This window comes from Mirounga angustirostris, unplaced genomic scaffold (assembly GCF_029215605.1).
Source record: "Mirounga angustirostris isolate CCGP_5_RB_7025 unplaced genomic scaffold, mMirAng1.0.hap1 SCAF_7, whole genome shotgun sequence".
In the NCBI taxonomy this organism is placed as follows: Eukaryota; Metazoa; Chordata; class Mammalia; order Carnivora; family Phocidae; genus Mirounga; species Mirounga angustirostris.
In genome coordinates this window covers 42,312,213-42,333,869 of record NW_026991715.1, presented here as the reverse complement: position 1 = coordinate 42,333,869, position 21,657 = coordinate 42,312,213, and the positions used below count along the sequence as shown (strand labels likewise).

At 41.6% G+C, this 21,657-nt stretch overlaps 1 protein-coding gene across 1 annotated transcript in view; it reads left to right on the top strand.

The window, feature by feature from the left end:
• ANKRD55 (ankyrin repeat domain 55) overlaps positions 1-18,313 on the top strand; it is a 403,377-nt gene extending 385,064 nt beyond the window's left edge. Inside the window, exons 17-20 of the mRNA XM_064596135.1 lie at positions 3,930-4,097; positions 7,258-7,919; positions 15,785-15,877; positions 17,841-18,313. Coding sequence (XP_064452205.1) covers positions 3,930-4,097; positions 7,258-7,919; positions 15,785-15,877; positions 17,841-17,962 — 1,045 coding nt within the window. The 3' untranslated portion in view covers positions 17,963-18,313. The remainder of the gene's footprint in view (positions 1-3,929; positions 4,098-7,257; positions 7,920-15,784; positions 15,878-17,840) is intronic.
• The last annotated feature ends 3,344 nt before the right edge of the window (positions 18,314-21,657 follow it).

Here is a 21,657-nt window from a genome sequence, read left to right as displayed (position 1 = left end):
TGGGGACAATAACAACTGCTCTATTTTAGTCAGGGCAGGAAAAATCATTGTTATGGAGAGAAACGCTGTGACTGTATAGTATTGTCAGATTTTCCACTTTTTGCTAAACGTTCTCAGAAGGCTTTCTGTAGGTCAACTTCCTGCTATACGTTCTTTTTTATTCTTAACAGTAAGTCTTTTTTTTTTTTCTTCATTCCTGGATTATGTCATAAAGTTAACAAGTTCTTGTTATCCAGACAAGAGCATAATAGAGGTTTTGTATTCAGAACCAGATAGGACTTTATCAAGCTTTTTTTCCCCCCCATCATTAAAAATATATTGGCATGGAAAAGGATCCAGAAAGGGAAGAGACTTATCTCAGAGGTAGTTAGCATTTAAAGGAAGACTTGGACCCTCGTCTTCCAGAGAACTTTTAATCCACATTGCTTTTCATCCCCATGATCAACTATTAGAGCTTTTCAATTACACTCTTTATCTAATCTTTCTTTTGGTTAAGCATTGACTCAATGGAAATACAAGAATAATCTAACAACAAACAAGACTATTGAAAATAAGTAAAAGGCTTACACACTATGTTTGTTTTTTGTTTTTTGTTTTTTTTTACCCTCTTGCAACATTAGCCACCTATTTATCCTAACTTTAGATAAACTCCCAGAAGCACCTCATACTCCCTGATATCTGAAATCCTTGCAACACAAGGGAAAAATCTTGGATTGCATCTGAGTCTCAGGAGCTGGAGATGGTTAACATGACTATAATTAAAATTAAAGTATAGGTCATTGAAAGTAGATCTTTTCCTAAGAGCAGATGTTGATCCTGAGCAGGTAAGACAGTAGCGGGACTGAAGTTATATGAAGAGAAAAGGTGAATAATCCAAAAGGCGAAAAAAGCAACACATTTGGGGTGCCTGGGTGACTCAGTCATTAAGCGTCTGCCTTCCGCTCGGATCTTAAGAAAGGAGGGCTGGAGAAGAGTTTGCCTAGTTCAAAGTACTTTTAGAACCAGCTCTGAAGAGGATATTTCCCATCCGGCATTATTACACACTTAGCAAAGAAAATCCAGCTCCACAAGCCTCAGGGAAGAGAGTACAAAAGATAAGGTCCAAGGAGAGTTCAAGGTGAAGTAAAGTCTCAAGGAGGATGTAGTTCCTGCTCTAAGGCTCTGCTGGGTAGCCTGCGCTGACAGATCCTGCCCTCTGTTTTGTTTCACGTTTTCTGCTTCACACAGCTGTGCCTTCACGCTGAAACTGTGAGCTTGCCTCGGTACTAGAATTTTTTCAAAATTTTCAGAGGTGTAAGTACCTTAAGCATTTGTAGTAACTGTGATTTCCTGTCTTCCTTCTTCACAGAAAGTGTTTGAAGAAAAGGAAAGAAAAATAAGGCAGTGATTTAAAAAAAATAGAGGGAAAATGTGGGGGGCCCTAGTCCTCCTAGATATTAAAGTACTTTATAGATCTATGATATTTGAAACATGGTGTAGGGGCGCCTGGGTGGCTTAGTCGTTAAGCGTCTGCCTTCGGCTCAGGTCATGATCCCAGGGTCCTGGGATCGAGCCCCACATCGGGCTCCCTGCTCGGTGGGAAGCCTGCTTCTCCCTCTCCCACTCCCCTCGCTTGTGTTCCTTCTCTCACTGTCTCTCTCTCTCTGTCAAATAAATAAATAAAATCTTTAAAAAATTAAAATTAAAATAAAACATGGTGTAAATTAGCCTGAGATTGATGGCACAGCACATGTGACCCAGAAGTAGCTTATGTGGCGTAAATGTCCCAAGTTTCATCAGCCCCTGGGGTCAGACTTGACTTTAATACCCAACCCATTTATCTTCAGGAAAGATAGTCTTCTATCAAGTTCCCCTCCCCCCCATGTTTCTGGGAATTCTCTAGGGGATGTTTACATGTCCTATAAATCATTCCATAGCTGCTGATACCTCAACCAATGCTGCATGCTCAGAGCCATCATTTCCTGCCATTCAGAGACTACCTCCTCGGCCATCTCTAATGAATTTCTTCCATCATGGGCTCTCACCCTCCAACTCCGCGCTGTGATGGCTGAAACCAGTCTGCTCTGTTTGCAGGAAGTTTGGAGATAAGAAAGGAATTACAGCTGAGATCACTTGAAATTGGATACTACAGATGGTGCACAAAAGCTCTATGTGTATTAGTTAGGAGTTGTCTATATACTCCCCTTGTTTTTCTGAAAAATATTTTCAGTTTCCCCACTGTTCTTCCGGACCTCTTTTTCCATGTTGGTAGTCCGAAGAATTAAAACAGTCAGTCTTGGGGCGCCTGGGTGGCTCAGTTGGTTAAGCGACTGCCTTCGGCTCAGGTCATGATCCTGGAGTCCCGGGATCAAGTCCCACATCGGGCGCCCTGCTCAGCGGGGGGTCTGCTTCTCCCTCTGCCCTCTTCCCTCTCGTGCTCTGTGTCTCTCATTCTCTCTCTCTCAAATAAATAAATAAAATCTTTAAAAAAAAAAACAAACAAAAACAGTCAGTCTTCACAGTTGTTGTGAAGAAATATTTCAAGCTGCTCCCCAGTGGGTGGTCATGTGTTAGTAAACCTGACGAAATTGAAGTCCAGCCCTTCATCTACTGAATTTACTGGCAATATATCCTCTAAACAGGATGGCATAATCTGGCTGGTGCCTCATCCTATTTCATAATAAACATTGTCTGGAGACCTCTCTCAAGTAGGGTGGAATGAATCACATCTGCCACATATTCAAATTAGCACTGTGATTGATCACTATATTGAAAAAAAATATGGTCCTATTAAGTGGTCTCAAATTGCTGCCCATAGCATAATCTGAGGTGAAGGATGCTTTGATTGACAGGAGATACAATCCACACCTCGGGGCACTGGCCACACTGGGGACAAGGCTACTCTCCAAATATTAAGGCTCATTACTTCATTGATAGCCCCAACTGAGCCCTTCTCGGTTGAGCCCCTCAGCTGCCTCCATGTCTGAGAGCCCACTTGGCTGCCCTTCTGCCCAAGGTTGAGGCCCCACCAAAAGCCAAGGAGAAGCTGTCCATGCCCTTCTTTCCTGCCTCAGGACTGAGTGTTTCCCAGGGCAATTTATAAATTACAGTATTTTCTCCCAGTCTCTTGCTTTTTTTTCCTAAGAAAATACTGGTTTTACAATTTAATAAAGGCTTAGATACTGATGAATATATACCTACCTTCTGGCTGATGAAGGGCTTTCTAAGCATAAAGTTATGAAAGAAACGAAAGTGAAGAGATGATTAATGGTTATTTTTTTTAATTTTATGGAAAATCACTAAAAAATTAAAAGTCAAGTAACAAATTAGAGAAAATGTTTGCAAAAAGATTGATACCTTTAATACATAAAGAGCCCACATAAATAATAAGAAAAACTAATAATCTAACAGAAAAACAGCCATAAGATATTAAGAGTCATTTCAGTGAGGAAACTCAAATGACAAAAATGTATTTCAAAAGTTCAACTTCACTATTAAAGAAATGCAGAAGAAAACAACCCTGAAGTATCATTTTGCCTACCAAATTGGCAGAGGTTTTTGAAGGCTTTGAGAACACTCAGTTTAGGGAAGGAATAGGGACCCAGCTGGTAGGTGGCTAAATTGAGTCAATGTTCTTAGAAGACAGCTTGGCCCTGTGTATAAAGAGCCTGAAAATTATCCACAGCCTTTGACCCACTACTTCCTCTTCTAGGACATTCTCAGGAAGGCCAGAGAAGGCAGTAGGCCAGGGGATGCTTAGAATTAGAGGACAGGCTCCGACAGACACACCATCATCCTGAAGCCGCATCTAATGCTTACCACTTCCACGGCCTACATAGCAACGTGTGTTTCAGGCCATGCCCAGACTTTGAACAGGACCTGTCGCCAGCTAAGCAACCTGGGCCATGTCTGTGCTCTGACTCTTGTGTTGTTCCCCTGTGGTCCCCCAGGACCCCGCTGCACTGGGCTGCAGCTGCAGGGAAGGCAGACTGTGTCCAGTCACTGCTGGAGCTGGGCATGGACAGCAACCTGCGAGACACCAAGGAGAGCACGCCCCTGGCCTACGCCCTGTACTGCGGCCACGCGGCCTGCATCAGACTCCTCTCCCAGGAGAGCAGGTGAGTGCACCAGCAGTCACTGGTTTTCTTCCTCTCAGCGATGTATAAAATTGGTTACAATTGTTGAACTTGCTGATGTACAAAGCCAGCATTACCTTAATATTGTGTTTGCCATTGTCTAACAGAGGGTGACATGTTCTCAACTCGGTGGAGCAAAATGACAGTCACGAGCCCAAATCCATCAGCCCTGATGCCCGCTCGACTGGCACTTCTTTCTTTTTTCTCCCTTTCTTCTTCCCTTTATGCCATGGTCTCTTCATCTTCTTTTTTTCCCTAATCAACAATTCTCAAACTTTTTGTTCTCAGGACCCTTTTGCACTTCTAAAAATGGGGAACCCCAGAGAGCTTTTGTGGACGTGAGTTACACCTATCGATATTTATGGCATTAGAAATTAAAACAAATTTTTAATAAACTATTTATTCACGTAAAGCGATATTAACCCCATTACATTTACATGTTGACATAAATACCATGTTTTTAGTTAAAAATAACCTATTCTCCAAAACCAAAAACAAGTTGTAATGAGAAGAATAGCCTATCTTCACATTGTTTTGCAGATCTCTTTGATAATCTTAACAGAAGCCTGATACAATACAGCTGAATTCCCATATCTACTCCTGTGTTCCATCTCTTGCAATACTTTGTTTTGATTGAAGTGTCTGAAAAAAATCTGGCTTTGCATAAACATGTAGTTGGAGAAGGGAATATTTCAGTGGTGTTGTGAGATAATTTTGGATACTTTTTCTTTGATATTACACCAAAACTTGACAAGTGTTAGTTTCCTAAATGTTAGTTGCAATGTGGGCTGTCGGCATATCAATGAACTTTTTATACTCTGTTGTGTCAAAATCCATTAGTCTACCTTGCACTTTAAATGGGTTTTATACCCATACATGACTTTATAACATCTTGCTCTGGTCATTTGGAAAATACTGGTTCAGTTAGTTGCGAATATCTTCCAAATGACACATTTCATTATACAATTTTTAAAAATCACGTTTGTTAGGGCGCCTGGGTGGCTCAGTTGGTTAAGCGACTGCCTTCGGCTCAGGTCATGATCCTGGAGTCCCTGGATCGAGTCCCGCATCGGGCTCCCTGCTCGGCAGGGAGCCTGCTTCTGCCTCTGACCCTCCCCCCTCTCATGTGCTCTCTCTCTCTCTCTCATTCTCTCTGTCTCAAATAAATAAATAAAATCTTAAAATAAATAAATAAATAAAATAAAAATAAAAATAAAAATCACATTTGTTAATATCACCACTGATCTTATCAGAAAAGCCTTTATGTATCAGGAAGCTGTCAAGCTTAGAACGTGCACACAGGTTTTTCAAAATTCTAATTTTTGCTTGAAAACTGGACTTTTGTCATTGGCAGCAATTCCTGTCAATTGTTTACCTTGAAATGGCAGGCTTATTTTATTCATTTTTGAGAAAATTTCTGCAAATAGGCAACTCCAAATAACCATAGTTTGTCTATGAGTCATAAAAATGGTGTTCTGTGAAAAAAAAAAAAGTGCCTGGGTTAGCTGGCAACTCAAACAATTACACAAGTGTTTTGCCTCAAGACAACTGTCATACTTCATTATATAGTGGAATTGCTTACGAGTACTTCCTGTTTTGTCAAAAATGTATACTCGAAGGTTAATATTTAATAAAATTAATCACTTTTACTGGACATTAATAACTTAAATGACAATTTTTTTAAATTTAAGTCCATTGATGCTACTGTCTTGATTTGTTCCAAGGAGCCCAATACTTTCACTCACTGTCTCAATTGTACCCTTGGAGCAAAAAGCAGCACAGTGAAAAAGACATCTTGATATTATTATGAATATAGTTTTAACCTCATGGAACCCCTGAAGACTATTAGGGACCCCACCCGCAGGGTTCAGTGGACCGCACTCTGAGACCCCACTGGCCTAAATCACAGTCTGTAACAGAAGGAGGAGAGATTGTAGAAGACACTTATGTAGGATTAATTCACACAGGGAAATAGTCTCTACAGGTCCACTTTAGAGAATGTTAGAGATCCCCTGGGGCTCTCTCTGGTAATATCAGGGGTCCAGAAGTTGTGTTCAATAGTTCAAAAAGCCTAGTGGAAGGTGAAAGAAGGAAGATAAAAATACATCATGGAAGTAAAGATTCAATTACACACTGTGTGACCTGTAAAGAAAAACATGAATTATATGCAGTCAAGTGGTGATGTTTTTCAAGTTACAGATTACAGTATCTCACTCCAAAAAGTAATGTTGCAGTCTGGGTTTTAGGACACACACTTGGGTCAGGTTTCATCATTAACTCGTACCACAGAAAGCACGAAGTCAACTGTGGCCTCAAAAGAGAATAACAGAATTTTCCAAGGAACAAAACCAGAATGGTGCCTCAGGGAAACTCACCACAGCAGAGGAACCAGCCGGACAACTGCTGACCTTTTTTTCTTTAGAATTTGCCTGCCCATTGGGTATTGCTCACTTTGCTTCTGCTGCCACGCCCGATCTCTGGCATACACACTTCCTCGAGCAGCTGAAGCCCAGACAAAAGCTTCTTCCCTTGGTTTCCCTTAGTATACTTTTTTTTAAGTATTTTTTCAATAGGAAATTCAGTAAAAACTGGAAGGGAAGCGAAGAACGTCCAAATAGCGTAAAATGGGCCACCTTCCTGAAGTAGATAGTGTCCGAGCTCTGCGCAGATCTGCTGCGATCTCTTTCAGAGAAAGCCCAAACCACACTTCCCCCACCTCTGCGAGCCTACCCCACTCCCATGAGTTGAAGCCTCAACTCATGCTTGGCCTTCATCTCTGCGACTTAAAACTTACACTCCCACTGACTGTCCTTGAGAAGTGAGGTTCAGCTTAGGTTATCCCTTGGTGAAAGGAGATTCTCTAGAGGTAAATTTTGTGAAAGGACAGCTCCTGAGGAACTAAGAGGAATCTAAGAAATAACTGGGCTGAGAAGTGACTATGGCAAGGAAGGGAGTGACAAAGGGTGTTGCAAATTCCTCCACATCACCTTTGACTTGACACGGCTTTGGGGTGTCTTTGGATGACCTCAGACAACCTTCTCAAGCAGATGGAACAGAAGGAGGTTTTTGGGGGTTTTTTGGTTGGGGATTGTCTCTATTTCCTATCTCCTCATAGCATCCTTGTTATTTTATATCCCCATAGAACAGAGCCTACTCGACCCCTTCCTTCCCAGAACAGTAGACCCCAGAAGAAGGAGGGACGATTTAGCATGCTCAACCAAATCTTCTGCAAAAACAAAAAAGAAGAGCAGAGGGCCTATCACAAAGATCACAGCAGGGACCGACACAGGGGGGAGCACACCTCGGAAGTCGATGACATCATCACCACCTTTGACAGCATCGTGGAGACCAACTGCCAAGACGAGCCTGGTGATCAGGTGGCTATGATCGACTTTAAGAAGAGGACCTTGGAGACTTCAAAATATCTCTTGCCAGAAAAGAAGCCTCTGGCCCATAAGGGGCTTCCACCAATCAGAACGCAGAGTCTCCCACCCATCACCCTGGGCAATAAGTTCCTGATGGCTTCCCAGGGGGCCACTTCCCAAGCTGGCCTGAGCTCCGGTACTCATCAGATGGCCCAGCGATCTCAGAAAAGCCGAAGCGAGCAGGACTTACTGCACAACAGAACTGGCTGCCAGACATTGCTAGATAACCCCTGGAGAGGTGATTCTAACCAGGTGTTCTGTAAGGCTTGGACCGTGCCTTCTTCCGATAAGCTGCTAGACAGATTGCTCACCAGCAGGTCTGGTCAGCAGGAGGTCTTGGGGCTGCCCCATCTTCCTCACCTACACAATCCTTCATCAGGTATTGTCCTTGCTTCCTTCTCCCTCATTCCGGGCAAGCTCTCTCTATGTGAGAAATGTTTCCTACAGTTCTGGGTGAGGAACTGGACTGATGGTAGTAGCCTAGAGGGCAGGGCCAGAACAAAATGGTGATTAGGGCCAACTGTTTTCCTTGAATCCATTGGATTCAAGATCTCCAGGCTGTGGAAGCATTCTGCTTTTCCACCCTGAGAGCAGTCATCATGTTGAAGTATGTGCCTTCTCATCTTCCCAGCAAATATGTGTGGTGACTGGCAGATTCAAGCGGGAATGTTAGTATTTCCAGTAGCAAAGATTCTTAACCAGGGGGAAGTGGCAAAATCAATTATGAGGGGTTGATTTGTTTGTGTGATGGCTTGTTTTTAAATCAGGTGTTCAATCCCTACTCCAGACCTACCGAAGCAAAATCTTGGTGAGGGAAGAGGGAAAATGGCAATGCTTTCTGTGTATCCACGTAGAAAGGAAACACACTCACACATTAATGGTTCAAGTTTCCATGCATTCCAAAGGCGCACATTGCATTTCTCCCTCCTGTCTCTTCCCCCAGCTACACGGTACCCCACATCAGAACTACTGATGTTATTTTTTGTATTCTTCCAGAGATGTTTTATACACGTGTGTGCACACACATATACCCACACATGAAATATTTATACATAAGGACATATCCCCCTTTTAAATAAATGTATCACACTGAAGAATTTGTTTTTATACACATACAAACAATATGTATCTAATCACCCCTTTTAAATAAATGTATCACACTAAAACATTTAATTTTTTAGATGGACCACAGGTGATTCTGATGCACACCAGAGAAAGGGAACCATTGTTGTAAAGCAGAGGCTACAAAACAGCTTCCCAAATCAGTTCATTACCACAGTGTCTTGTTTTGTTTTCAAGTGAATTAATGGCTAATGTTTAAAAATCATGAAGTTTTACATAAAAATCGAAAATTCTAGCTTCTCTTGAGAAATTAAAAAGTCAGGCAACACTGAACCCAAATCCCACTTGGTCCTAATGGGCTGGATGTGAATAACCACAGTCCCCTTCGACACCAGTTGGACGTTCCTGTCCCCATTTCAGCGCAATCCAGCACACTCCCTAGTATCTCTCCGTGGAATGTCCACTGTTTTTATCCACGGCTTTCTGTTGTTTTCCTTATAGTAGGGTTGAGAGGGAGAAAAAATGCTGTATCTTGAACCCCTATTTCTGTCAAACACAGAAGAAGGAAGGACCAAGAGGAGGAACATGCGTATTTGGAAATGTAAAATATTCCTTCCTATTTAATATGCAGCATGAGTCTGGCTCTCTTCCCTCATTTCTAGGTGCCTGCTGTCCGAAACATGTGAGGTAGAGTATGGCTCCCCGCATACAGATTTATATGTACTGAAGCAGAGAATAAATATGGATGAGCACAGGAAGGCTATTTCCCAGTATCTGAGAAAAACTCCACCCAACATTTTACTTCCTCCACAAAGCACTGAAGTGTGTGGTTAGTGGCATAGATAGTGTTTTTGCTTTGGTTCTACAGAAGGATAAAGGAAGGAAAGATATTGGTCTTAATTTTTTTGGACACTTTAGTGGCCTCCAGGGCCTCAACCCAGCCTTCTTTCTGGATTTGGTCCTGTCCTGGCTAATACCTTCTCTCTTTTTTTTTTTTTAAGATTTTATTTATTTATTTGAGAGAGAGCACATGAGAGGGGGGAGGGTCAGAGGCAGAAGCAGGCTCCCTGCCAAGCAGGGAGCCCAATGCGGGACTCGATCCCGGGACTCCAGGATCATGACCTGAGCCGAAGGCAGTCGCTTAACCGACTGAGCCACCCAGGTGCCCAATACCTTCCCTTTTGAAAAGCTTTTGAAATTTGTGAAAATCCTGTTCTTTTTCTATTCCCAGGACAGCCTTGGTCTGTCTTTTCTCTGTCATTACGACTGGGCTTAGTTGCCTGTAACAGAAACCAAAGTAGCAGCGGCTTAAATCACATTGGACTTTATTGCTGTCACAGGAAAGAAGTCTGAATTAGGCAGTTCCCAGGTGCTCCATCATCACCAAAGGCCTAGGCTCCTTCCATCTGCATGCTCCACAGCTTCCGTTATGGCTAACTAGAGAAGGAGGAAAGGAGCACAGAGAGGGGAAAGATGGATATGCCCCCAGCTGAATCAGCTCTCATTAACTAGTCCCCCATGTCTCTCTCACATCTCATTGGCCAGAACTCTAGTCACATGGTCATGCCTATCTGCAAGGGAGGTTGGGAATTGTAGTCTTTTATCTTGGCACATGGCTGTCCCTCGAAAATTGGATTTTTGTTTTGAAGAGAGAAGAGAATAGATATTGGATAGTGAACTAGTACATTCTGTCACTGGTGCCATCTAAAACCTTCTATATTATTGGAAATAAAAGGAAATTCAATAAGCTTGCTTTGAAAACTTGCTTCATTTGCCAGTGAGGTAACTTGAATAGTCCTGGGGTTGAGAATAGCAGAAAAGAAGCAACAAAATTCTCCAAGGGAATCTTCAATAATTAGCTGTGGCACATCAAAGCATTTATTTTTTCAAACCAATGTTTTTAGGCACTGATAATAACTAGGAGCCATTCTAGGCAACTGAGTTGTGATAAAATAAATCTCCCAAGAATCTTCAGCCTATAAATGAGTTTTTAAAGATATGGATTTGCTAAAATGATTATGCAACTGACTTTAAAGCAATTTTCTTCTCATGTTTAGATAGAAGATTATATGGTCTTTATAATGGTTAGAGTCTCTGTCATTCTAATTTGTCGAGAGGCAGAATACTCCAGTGGTTAAAACATCTGGGTTTAGGGGCGCCTGGGTGGCTCAGTTGGTTAAGCAACTGCCTTCGGCTCAGGTCATGATCCTGGAGTCCTGGGATGAGTCCCGCATCGGGCTCCCTGCTCGGCAGGGAGTCCGCTTCTCCCTCTGACCCTCCCCCCTCTCATGTGCTCTCTCTCATTCTCTCTCTCTCAAATAAATAAATAAATAAAATCTTTAAAAAAAAATCTGGGTTTAAATTCCGGCTCTGTCACTTACTTGCTGCTACTTAATCTCTGGGCTTTTGTTTCTTCACCTGAAAAAACTGGGAGGAAAAAACCTAACATAGGACTGGGAGTTGCTGTTAAGATTAAAAGAGTAAAGTACTTAGAACAGTGATTTGAATATAGTGTTATACACACAAGGAAGTGTTTGGGTTTTTGTTTTTTGTTTTAAAAAACCATGTGCCAGGCCCTACACTAAGCACTATGCTTCAGATACAAGCTAGAAATGACCTTGTTTTAAAGATAATGAAATTTAAGTAAATGTGCTAGTCAACTGCTTCATTGCTTTCACATCTAGGCTTTTCCCTCCAGCTCTCTTCTGTCTCTCAGGGAACAACCTTCCTAGACTTCCTTGAAGCTGCTTCCAGGTACTTTAGCCAAGTCCCAGGAGGCGCGGTAGAAGGAGAAGAGTAGGAGAATGAGGGAAAGCAGCGTAGTTGTACACAATGTCCCTCGGCTTCCTCTGGAAGCCCCAGTGACGGTTCCATCCTTTCCTTCCCGCCCCCACCCCCCACAGCTGCTCACTGTGGCTCTGGCCCCCACGAGCTTCTACCTCCTCTTCCTCTCATCTCACCAGCCTAAGGGGGGTTGCTTTTTTTTTTTTTTCCATATAACAGCTCATCTCTGGATTGTCCTTCTACCCTCTCTTCATTTGTCTTCTTAGCTTTTCTATCGCAGACATAACCAACAGTCTGTACGAAATTCCCTGTTTGAAAGACCAGGAGAGGTCTCTTTTTACCTGATGAGCCCTCATTGATAAAGCAAGACATGTCATCTCTCTGAGCGAGTTTCTTACTCATCCAGAGGCTGAGACCATTATGTCTCATGAGGCCCTTTTCAGTTATAATTCACATGGCCTAGAATAGTTAAAACGGTTTGCTCAAAGTCTTACAACTAATTAATGACATAATCAGCACTCGAACCCAGATCTCCTAAATAGCAAGTATCACCGTGGCAATGTATTTCTCTCCTGAAATCTCAAAGTCCAGTTTGTTAGTATACTTACCAATTTACCCACGGTGCGATGTGCTTAGAAATTACATTGTCCTTCCCAAAACAAAAAGATTTTCCTGTCTTATGGATTTTATTTTTGTGGACATTTTTAACCCAATTTGGAATGTTGTTTTTAGAACTACTGAGGCTTCTGGACTACAGTTATGAGGGTTCACTTAAGTGGCTTAAGTTCTTTATCTAGCACATTTCAACATTGATCTCCCATATTTGATACGAAGTCTAATACGATAAAGCAATTGGATACTGTAAGTCATACCACTGCACCCACCACTGATTTAAACTTGGATAGTCCCTTTAGCTTTGGATTTTCTCTTTTCCTGCCCTAGCGTTTAGTAGAAATAATAGGGTCTAGCAGTGCTACTGTTTGAATTCCTGGCAGCCAATATCCTGTGCTTGCATCAGCAACTCTGAACATTTAACTGTAATGATTATTACTTAACATTCATTGAGACCTGTCAGTGGGCTAGATGGAGAGAGATGCGGGATGAGGCACTTAACCTAATGAGGAAGTTCGGAGCACATCAGCTCAATTCATTGTGAGCAGCTTTCAGAGAAAATGGAACAGAAAGCTCTGTGGTGTTTACTACCAGCCTGGTTATTTACAAGCCATCACACTGAAAGTAAGAAAGTGCTCGCTTCCCTTCTCCTTCAAGAGAGAACTTCCTTCGCCCCAGTTTTCTAGACTGTCCCAGCAGCAATGTGCTCTCCTCCCTGATCCTGTAGGATCTGATCCTGTGACCCCTCTGTTTAAACTCATCAGAGGTGCTGCATCTTTTCCAGGACAAAGATCAGATTCTTTAGCTGGTAAACAAAATGCTCCCAGCATGACTGGGCCTCACTTCCCATTCTCAGTGTCTGGGCCTCACATCTCCTATCCTTTCCCCCGTCCCCTTGAACACTTCCTTGAATGTCTCTCAGTTCCCTGATAACCCATACCTTTCACTCTGTGGCATTGGTGCCCGTGTTATTTATACCTTCTGTCCACTGTGTGCTTCGCAGATTTGTACAATTTTTTTTTTTTAAGATTTTATTTATTTATTTGACACAGAGAGAGACACAGCGAAAGAGGGAACACAAGCAGAGGGAGTGGGAGAGGGAGAAGCAGGCTTCCTGCAGAGCAGGGAGCCCGATGCGGGGCTCGATCCCAGTACCCTGGGATCACGACCTGAGCCGAAGGCAGACGCTTAACTGAGCCACCCAGGCGCCCTAGATTTGTACAATCTTTTAAGAACCAGCTCAAAAGCCACCCTTGTCTCAAAGTCACCCTGACCTCTGTAGGAGCTGTGGCTCTTTCTTACTATGAACGATAGAAGAACAGCTCCACCTTGTTGAGCCTCCTGTGGAGCAGATAGTGAAGTGCATACTTCCCCTTTGACAGCACTTCCGGAGTTCTTAATCCCTATTCTGGAAATGAGGAAATGGAGGCACAGAGAGGTTAGCCCATCTGCTTAAGGTCACAGAGCTAGGTAGGAAGTGACAGAGCAGACATTCAAGTGAGCTCTGTGGGATTCAAGATACCTCCACCTCTCTGGACCCCGCTTTCCTGTGCGATGCCCTCACACCACCACTCTGGGTCTCCAAAAGAATAAGTTAACCCGTTTTTCTTCCAACATACACTGTAATCCCCTCCTGAGCACCTTGCCTTGTCCTCTTCTTGCTCTAGGCTCAGGAATACGGTGAATACACAATAGATGAGTGCTGAATTTCTTTAGTTGCTTAACTAAATTCCTTTGTTTAACTGTGAAAACCCCTCCTGCCTTTTGAATCTAGGACAGTGGTCCTTGACCCTGTCCCCAAGGGCTGGATGCTCCCCGAGGTGCCTGCAGCACAGATAAAAGAGCTTTGGGCTGTGTACAGCTCCACCCTGTCCTTCAAAACTGAGCCAAATGCCAGTGCAGAATGAAGTTGAGCTCTCCCCCCACCTCCCACATCACTGCCGCATCCCTTTTCTGCCCATCTCGCATCCTGTAAAAATGGCTTTGGCTGCTAGGAAGGCAGGATGGGCTCTATGTCAGACAAACCTAAGTTGGAGCCCAGGCTCTGTCACTTTCCATTATGTGACCCTGAACACATTTGAGAACGCCTCCAAGCCAGGGTCCTCATTTGTAAAATGGAGGTGATGATGGTATCTATGTCACAAGGGAAAGTGATTGTTTAGATTCAATGAAATCATGCCTATAGCATTCAGCCCAGTCCCTGACAGTCGTAAGTTCTCAGTAAACATTATCCATAATTATCATTATCTCATTTCTTGGTTTTGCAAATTTCTGTTCAAATGTTCATGGATAAATAAGGTATGAGTTGATATGGGTACTTGCTGTAATTACTTACTGTTATTCTACTCAGGGATGTTTTCTTTTTAAATAGTAGCTTATGAAGTTATTTGACCTTTAGCATACAAAGGAATAAAAATATAATACCCACCAGAGAGACTGGAAATTTTGCTCAATTTTCATCAAATGGCAGTGCTCAGATGTCTGCCCTTACGATATGTCATCGGACTCCCCTACGCAGATGGACAGGGGATCTTGGCTAGTGCTTTTCCCCCCTTATTCTAAGGAGTACTCGGCCCAAGCAGAAGAATTAAACCCATCAGCAGTCCTATAGTTGTTTTGATTCTTACAAGACTACGAGGCAAAAGATCGAATGAATACATTCTCCACTCTCCAGGAGATCATGTTAAACACTTCACAGAATAAAACTGTAATAATTACTAATGTTTCTTGAGCGTTAGCCTTGTAAGCTAAATGCTTTACATTTGTTCTCCTACTTTATTTTTATGACAAGTGATAAAGACAGATACAATTATTTTCACCATTTTGTATGTCAGGAAATTGAGTTTTAGAGAGGGAGCATCTCTTGCCCAAGCTGGCAAATGAGTCTAATCCTGTCCCATTTGGTCAACTATTTAAAAGGACCTAAATAACTTGGGTATTCCTTTCTATTTTCAGATATTTGGATCGCTCTTTTATAATCAGTATTGTGTTGATAAATATTTAACAGCTGGCTCTCCAGAAGGATCAGTGCTTGCTGATTTCCATGGTGTAAATACTTCTACCTTGACCGATGCCTAGCCGCCACTGTGATGTCAACCCCCTCACTAAAGTCCTGAAATTGTCACCATCGGTTCCCAAGAGCCAGGACACATTGCTCCAGCAGAGCACTGCTTATAGCCTATAGTAGAGAATAGCCATCTCCCAGGTGACTTCACCCAGATCCCATCTTCTAGGGCAGTGATGCTCAATCCTATTGCACACTAGAATCCCTTGGGAACGGATAAAAGTCTGATGCCCTATTCCAGCCCCAGAGATTCTCTTTTAATTGATCTGGGGTTTGGCTAGGGCAGCAGTGTTGTTGTTGTTTTTTTAACTCCTCAGATAATTCCTATATGCAACCAGCATTGAGAAACACTGATCTAGAAAAATATATCCCACTTATCTGTGTCATTCACCACAGATTTGATTGATATGTTATACTTTATACCCTATTTTATTTTTTCAAACTTTTAAGTTTTATAGAGTGGGTGGCCAACTGTGCTTGTTTATAAAATTTTATTTCAATTAATTTATACAAGAATTGATTTCCCACATCTTTTTCTTTCATTGAAACAGTGACTGGCATATAATAGAAACTCAATAAAGTGTAGCTGTTATGGTTTTGGTTCTTGTTAGCATCTTAAACTCGGCGATCTCTAACAACTTCATGATTCTCTTATCCATTGGATTTTATAATTTGCCCTTGGTTATGTCTCAAATGATTGATCCCATTCTGTTTGTCCCCAGGACAAAATTTTCAGCATTTCTCCCCAAACAGAGCCCAGATCAGGGACCTTCCTATCACTCGGAACAACCTAGCTCCCCTGCCAGACCAAAAATGTAAGTATTATGAATCTTCTTCAGCTTCCTTTGCAAGTGTTAACATGTCTAGATGCAACTAACTCTTATTTCAGTTTACTTTCATTTTTTGAGGGAACATGAGGCGCCAAAACTTGTAAATTACAGGAAAATACAAGAGAAGCAGTCTTTAAAGCTTCATCCAAGTTGGTAATGCTTGTTTAGAAAAAAAAAAAAAACTCCCTCCCTTGAGGAATTTTTGTGTTTGGATTGTAAAAACAATGACTGAAGTTTATTTAGCTATGTACTATTTAATGTGTTTAAGAAGGTGCTTTAAAAATTCTTCTCTTAAGACTGGTCTCTTGACATTGGTTTCCTTACTATGATGAACAGGTACAAATATGTGTCATTCCTGTACTCAGAAGCTATGCATCCCTAAACAGAAAGGAATAATCATGTAGATGCTGTTCACCCATATTGCTTTTGACATTATTGATTTATTCTATAATATTTTGTACAAAAATTTCTTACAATATAAAATATTAAATATATTCCATTCAGCCAGTGATCTTCAAGTTTGAGTGTATTTGAAGTATTACCTAGAATGTTTGTTATACAGATTTCTGGGCCCCACACCCCAGAAATTCTGAGTTTGTATATCCTCATATATGTAGTAGGAGGCAGGTTCTATTATTATTCCTATTGTACAGATGAGAAAACTGAGTTCAGAGAGGTTACATGATTTGCCCAACATTACTTAGGTAGGTAAGTACTAGAGCCGGGAGCAAAACTATAAGACACAGAGTCAGCTGGCTCATGCAAACAAGCAATACTGGATTCTAATTGCCTTCCTTTCCTCTTCTTTCTATCCCAGCCCCATCATTTATAACATGTATGCGAGCATGCACGTTCTCTCTCGCTCGCTCGCTCTCTCTCCCCATACCCTCTTAATTGGAGAGGTTGGATGATTTAAGAGCTGCCCTGTTTCAGACAAGTTTCTTAACCTTCAGTTTCTTCCCTTAGCCTATAAGTGCCAGCCTGATAAGGTTGTTGGGAGGATTACATGAGGTAACGTATGGAAAACACTGGCAACTGTTTGCACAGAATAAATATCCAACATGTCTTTTCTGCCCCAGGCTGTAGTTTGGAAGGGACCAATCAAGAGTTCTAGGATTCCTTAGGTAAGAACAGTGAACCATGGGGTCTAGTAAAACCCTGTCCTTCTGCAGAAAAGGAAAGGGAGAGGTAGAGATGTATGTCCAAACTCACACAGAGTTTGTAGCAGAAACCAAAATCTCTTCCTTAACAGATCCATTCCTCTGCTTTGACTGATTTGTGTAAAAGTGAGGGTTTGGGATGGTGTGAATGCAATCACTGGATGAAATTCAAGCCTGAAGTTGTCTTTAAGCAGGAATGACTCACAAAGATATCTAATTAACTAGTCACTCGGCCTTGAATCCTGGTAGGGCTTGGAGAAGCCAGAGAGGGGGTTTTCTTTGGCAGAGCCCAGGAGCTTTTTGCTCTTCACAATTAAATGTGTGGAGAGAAGTGAAGATAAAGATCTTAGATCAACTCCAGCTCTATGAAAAAGAAATGGAAAGGTACAGAGGGCTTTTCCTAAGAGAACCCCAAGAACCTTTTGAGGTTCGCATAAAAGGGTAGTACAGATGTCTTGGGGCTCATTTAGAGTGTTATGCTGACTTGGCCATCAACAGCTACTCCACCCCAGGAAAAGAGAGCTCTGCCAGGCACGCAAGGCCCAATCACGTTTTGATCAAACTTGGCCCCGTCCTGTGTTTGTGCACATTTGACATCCCTGATGACATGTGGGAAGCCTGAATGGATAGAGACACAGCTTTCCCCTGCAGCCAGGCTCTGAACAAGACAAGCTCCTTAGAAATGCCTCCACTCCTTTAGAAATAACCTCGTTCTCCCACAGCCATTCCTCCTGAGACTCTGAGAGAAGCAAACCTTGAAAGTCTCTCGTTCTATCCTTTCTCCCCAGTTCTATCTGGAGGACCTCTGCGGACCAACCGAGTGCTTCCTGCTATTCCAAGCCAGCGGGGACACAACGCAGCAGCCGAAGACAGTGAAAGCCTGGCCAATCCCGCCACTGACGAAAATTAACTGTGCGTCCCTGGTTGTAAAAATAGAGATTATATATATTTTCAACCGTCAAAGGATGAGATTACTCTAGTTTGTGAAAACAAAGACTGATTTAGTAAATTGCGTTCTAGAAGCCATTCACAGTTTTATAACATTCCAATGATATTTCCCAAATAAGCGCTTGGAATCTTTGTATATATATTTTAAGTCTGTGAGTTTCTGTGATATCTCCATGCCAAAATAAAAATCACAATATGTTATCAGTAGGGAAACTTTGCTATGTTTGGTTTGCATTGTGGTATCAGCAGATTTTTTTTTTTCCTGAATGATTTTGTTTTAAAAATGTATGCTTTGCTGAATAAAAAACAACAGAAAAGCTGTTGTTTCCATACTTTTTCTTCACCCTTATTGCAATTCTACCTTAGGTTGATGAAACTTAATTAAAATTAAAGTAGCAAATTCCTTTAATCAGAGTTTATAGCTTTTAAATGTACAGGCTTCTGTAAAATATTTTCTAACATCTTCTCATCCTGGCTACAGCCCAAATCGTTTGCCAATGTTTATGTATCTTCTTTGTTATTTGATTATTTCCATTTATTGTCATTTTTAGATATGATTGTTCTAATAGTGAGAAGATCATGTGAGTTGGAAGGGTCTACATCCTGGCTTAACAGAATGAGATAGGCATTTCTCATACATTCCTCAAATACTCTATGTATTTAATCATTCTTTTTTCTGTTTGAAAATAATGGTGTCTGCCTACTCAAGACATTCCCAAACTTATGACTTAGTAAAGTTTGAAAGACTACTACTAACTGTAGATCTTAATAAGATGTTTGTGTGTTGTTTGGACTGATTTAAATTTCAAGGTCCAGACATACAAGATCATAGTCATTCCGTGTTACATCTAAGCCTATATTTTATTCTGTAAATATCTCAAGTACAACGCTTGCCGTTTTATATTAACATTATTTGTTGAGACAGGTCAGACTATGCCATTAACTAAATAGCAGCTCCTCTGAAGCCAAATCATAGTTCTTTGGCTTTGCTCTTCTAGAAATGTATACAGTTCCTGGCACATAGTAGGCAGTCAGTTGTTGTTTTTTCCAGGAAAGAAGGAAGGGAAGGAAGTAGGGATGTAGAGAGGGAGGTAGCAAGGTAGAGAGATGTAGGAAGTGGTAATAAAGAGGTTATTGGTCCACAATCTCATTTTGCCAATGATAGTAGTCTGAATTAGGGATTATAGAAGAGAAATGAGCAGTCACTTAAGCTAGACAGTAGCTGGTGGTAGGGAAGGCAAATGCTGGTGCAAATGGAAGAGCTCTCAGGACCTAGATTCTGAAGGGTTTTCTGTTATGTTATGTTATGTTTTGTTTTGTTTGTGGGCTGCATTCTCTGTTAAGTATCAGTTAAGTGGTTCTATTATGTCACCTGGTTACTTCTGAATCTATGTTCATGCACAGTAGATACCCGGCCATAGACTGCTTAGCTTAGTCAGGATAGGCCAGGCTCTGCTTCAGTAATAAACAACCCCCAAATCTCATTGGCTGACAATTCTCATTCACAATACCTGGCCCGGACCAGCTAACAGAGTTGGCTGATATAGATTCTACTGCAGCATGCATCTCATTGGTGACAAAAACAGAGGAAGTGCAAGGTGAATCTCATCACTTCCTTTCACATTTCATTTGCCAAATCAAGTCATGTGGACATGCCTAACTCCAAATGAGGTAAGCAAATGCAATCCTTCCATGGGCAGAAAGGGGAGAATTGGAATATTTATGAATTATCCAAAAAAATTACCACACTAACCAAAGCTCAGTCCCTAAGTGATCATTTAAGTTCCCTTTACCAAGTGGGTAGCTAAGAGGCTAAAGCAATTTAAAAAACAAAGAAACCATATCTGTCTATAGCTCTGGAAAAAGCCACCGCCCCTCAACACTTGCACTTATGTATACACACATAGCATTTTTTTAAAGATGTATTTATTTTATTTTCGAGAGGGAGAGAGAGTGCATGGGGGAGGGGCAGAGGAGAGGGAGAGACAGAATTATGAGCAGACTCTGCTGAGCATGGAGCCTGATGCAGGGCTCAATCCCACAACCCTAAGATCATGACCTGAGCTGAAATCAAGAGTTGGACACTCAACCAACTAAGCCCCCCGGGGATCCCCAACACACAGATTTTCTAATGTTAGGCCTGCCCATTACAGTTGATTTAAGGATCTTTTGTTAAGCTATGAAGAAGTAATATACTGCCCACTATCACCTTTTTAAATAGAGCAGTTATCCTTTTGCCACCAAGTAAAGTGGCTTGTTTAGGGTAGATTTATCCTCAGCCAATATTTTACTGATGAAATCAGATATAAGGTATTCACTGATTTGTGCCCAACTTAAAAAAATGTCAAGCAAGTTTTTCTTCTAAAATGACTTTTCTCTTATTTTACCTCTTATATTTCCCTTCCTTGCTAAGGACATACCATTTATTTACATACATAAAAATCATAACTTTTCATCCATTATTTCATTAGGAGCATTATCTCCACCTATATTCTCCAAGTACAGACAAGGAATCCAAGGCAAAGAAAGATAACTAATTTGTCCAAAGTCACACAGTTAATGGCAGAGTCTTTCTAGTCCCATAGTCTACATACATAATTCCCAAATCATTGTTTTCCTTTTCCAGAAATTTCACTGGTGTGATACACCTTTGGCAAAGCATCTGTACAGGAAGAGCGGAGCCAATGTTAAGATTTGTGGAACGAGTTCACCAATTCAGTAATTTGTGCTAGCCAATTAGAGTTGTTGGAAGGTAGGGTTTCCCCCCATTTTTCTTATTTCCCTTCGGTAATCACCTGGTGCAACACAGGTGTTCTTTCTCCCTGTAAACACTAACCTCTAATGCTCTCATTTTCATAGAACTCAGCCAATATAAATAGCTTTCTGTGACTCCAGCTTATTATCCTTTCCAACTCTATTAAACCACAGCTTGATACATGATTTTAGAAAACCTCACCAAGTGACCGATTAGAAACATTCTGCCTCCCAGAAAGAACAAACATAACCATTGATTTTGCTTTTGCCCCTACTCTTTGAAGTTTACCAATGCATGTCTCTAAGCAAAGGCATCTTGGCATTTTAAAGGCAGCCTTTTGAAAACAACCCTTTGGAATCTACCATAGGGCCAAATGGGGTAATTAAGAAGGAACATATTTGAACTTAGCATAAAATATAACACTCAATTTAAAAACTAAATTAATTTTTAAAAAAACCACACCACATGATAGCAGCTCTCACATGTAGCAGTTAGCCTCTCTTAATGCCTTCAGGAAAAATGATCTTTCTCCTTAGGGGCGCCTGGGTGGCTCAGTCGGTTAAGCGACTGCCTTCAGCTCAGGTCATGATCCCAGGGTCCTGGGATCGAGTCCCGCATCAGGCTCCCTGCTCTGCGGGAGGCCTGCTTCTCCCTCTCCCACTCCTCCTTCTTGTGTTCCCTCTCTCGCTGTGTCTCTCTGTCAAATAAATAAATAAAATCTTTAAAAAAATAAAATCAAATCAGGAAATTCCATCAGATTCACATATTTCCTAGACGTTGACACAGAAATGTTAATACTGATAGATGAAGACTGTCAGCAAACGGTATGTTTCTATCAAAACTTTCCAAAGAAAATGCCTTCCAATGCTGACCCCTATTTTAGTCCATCCAGCCTTGGTCTT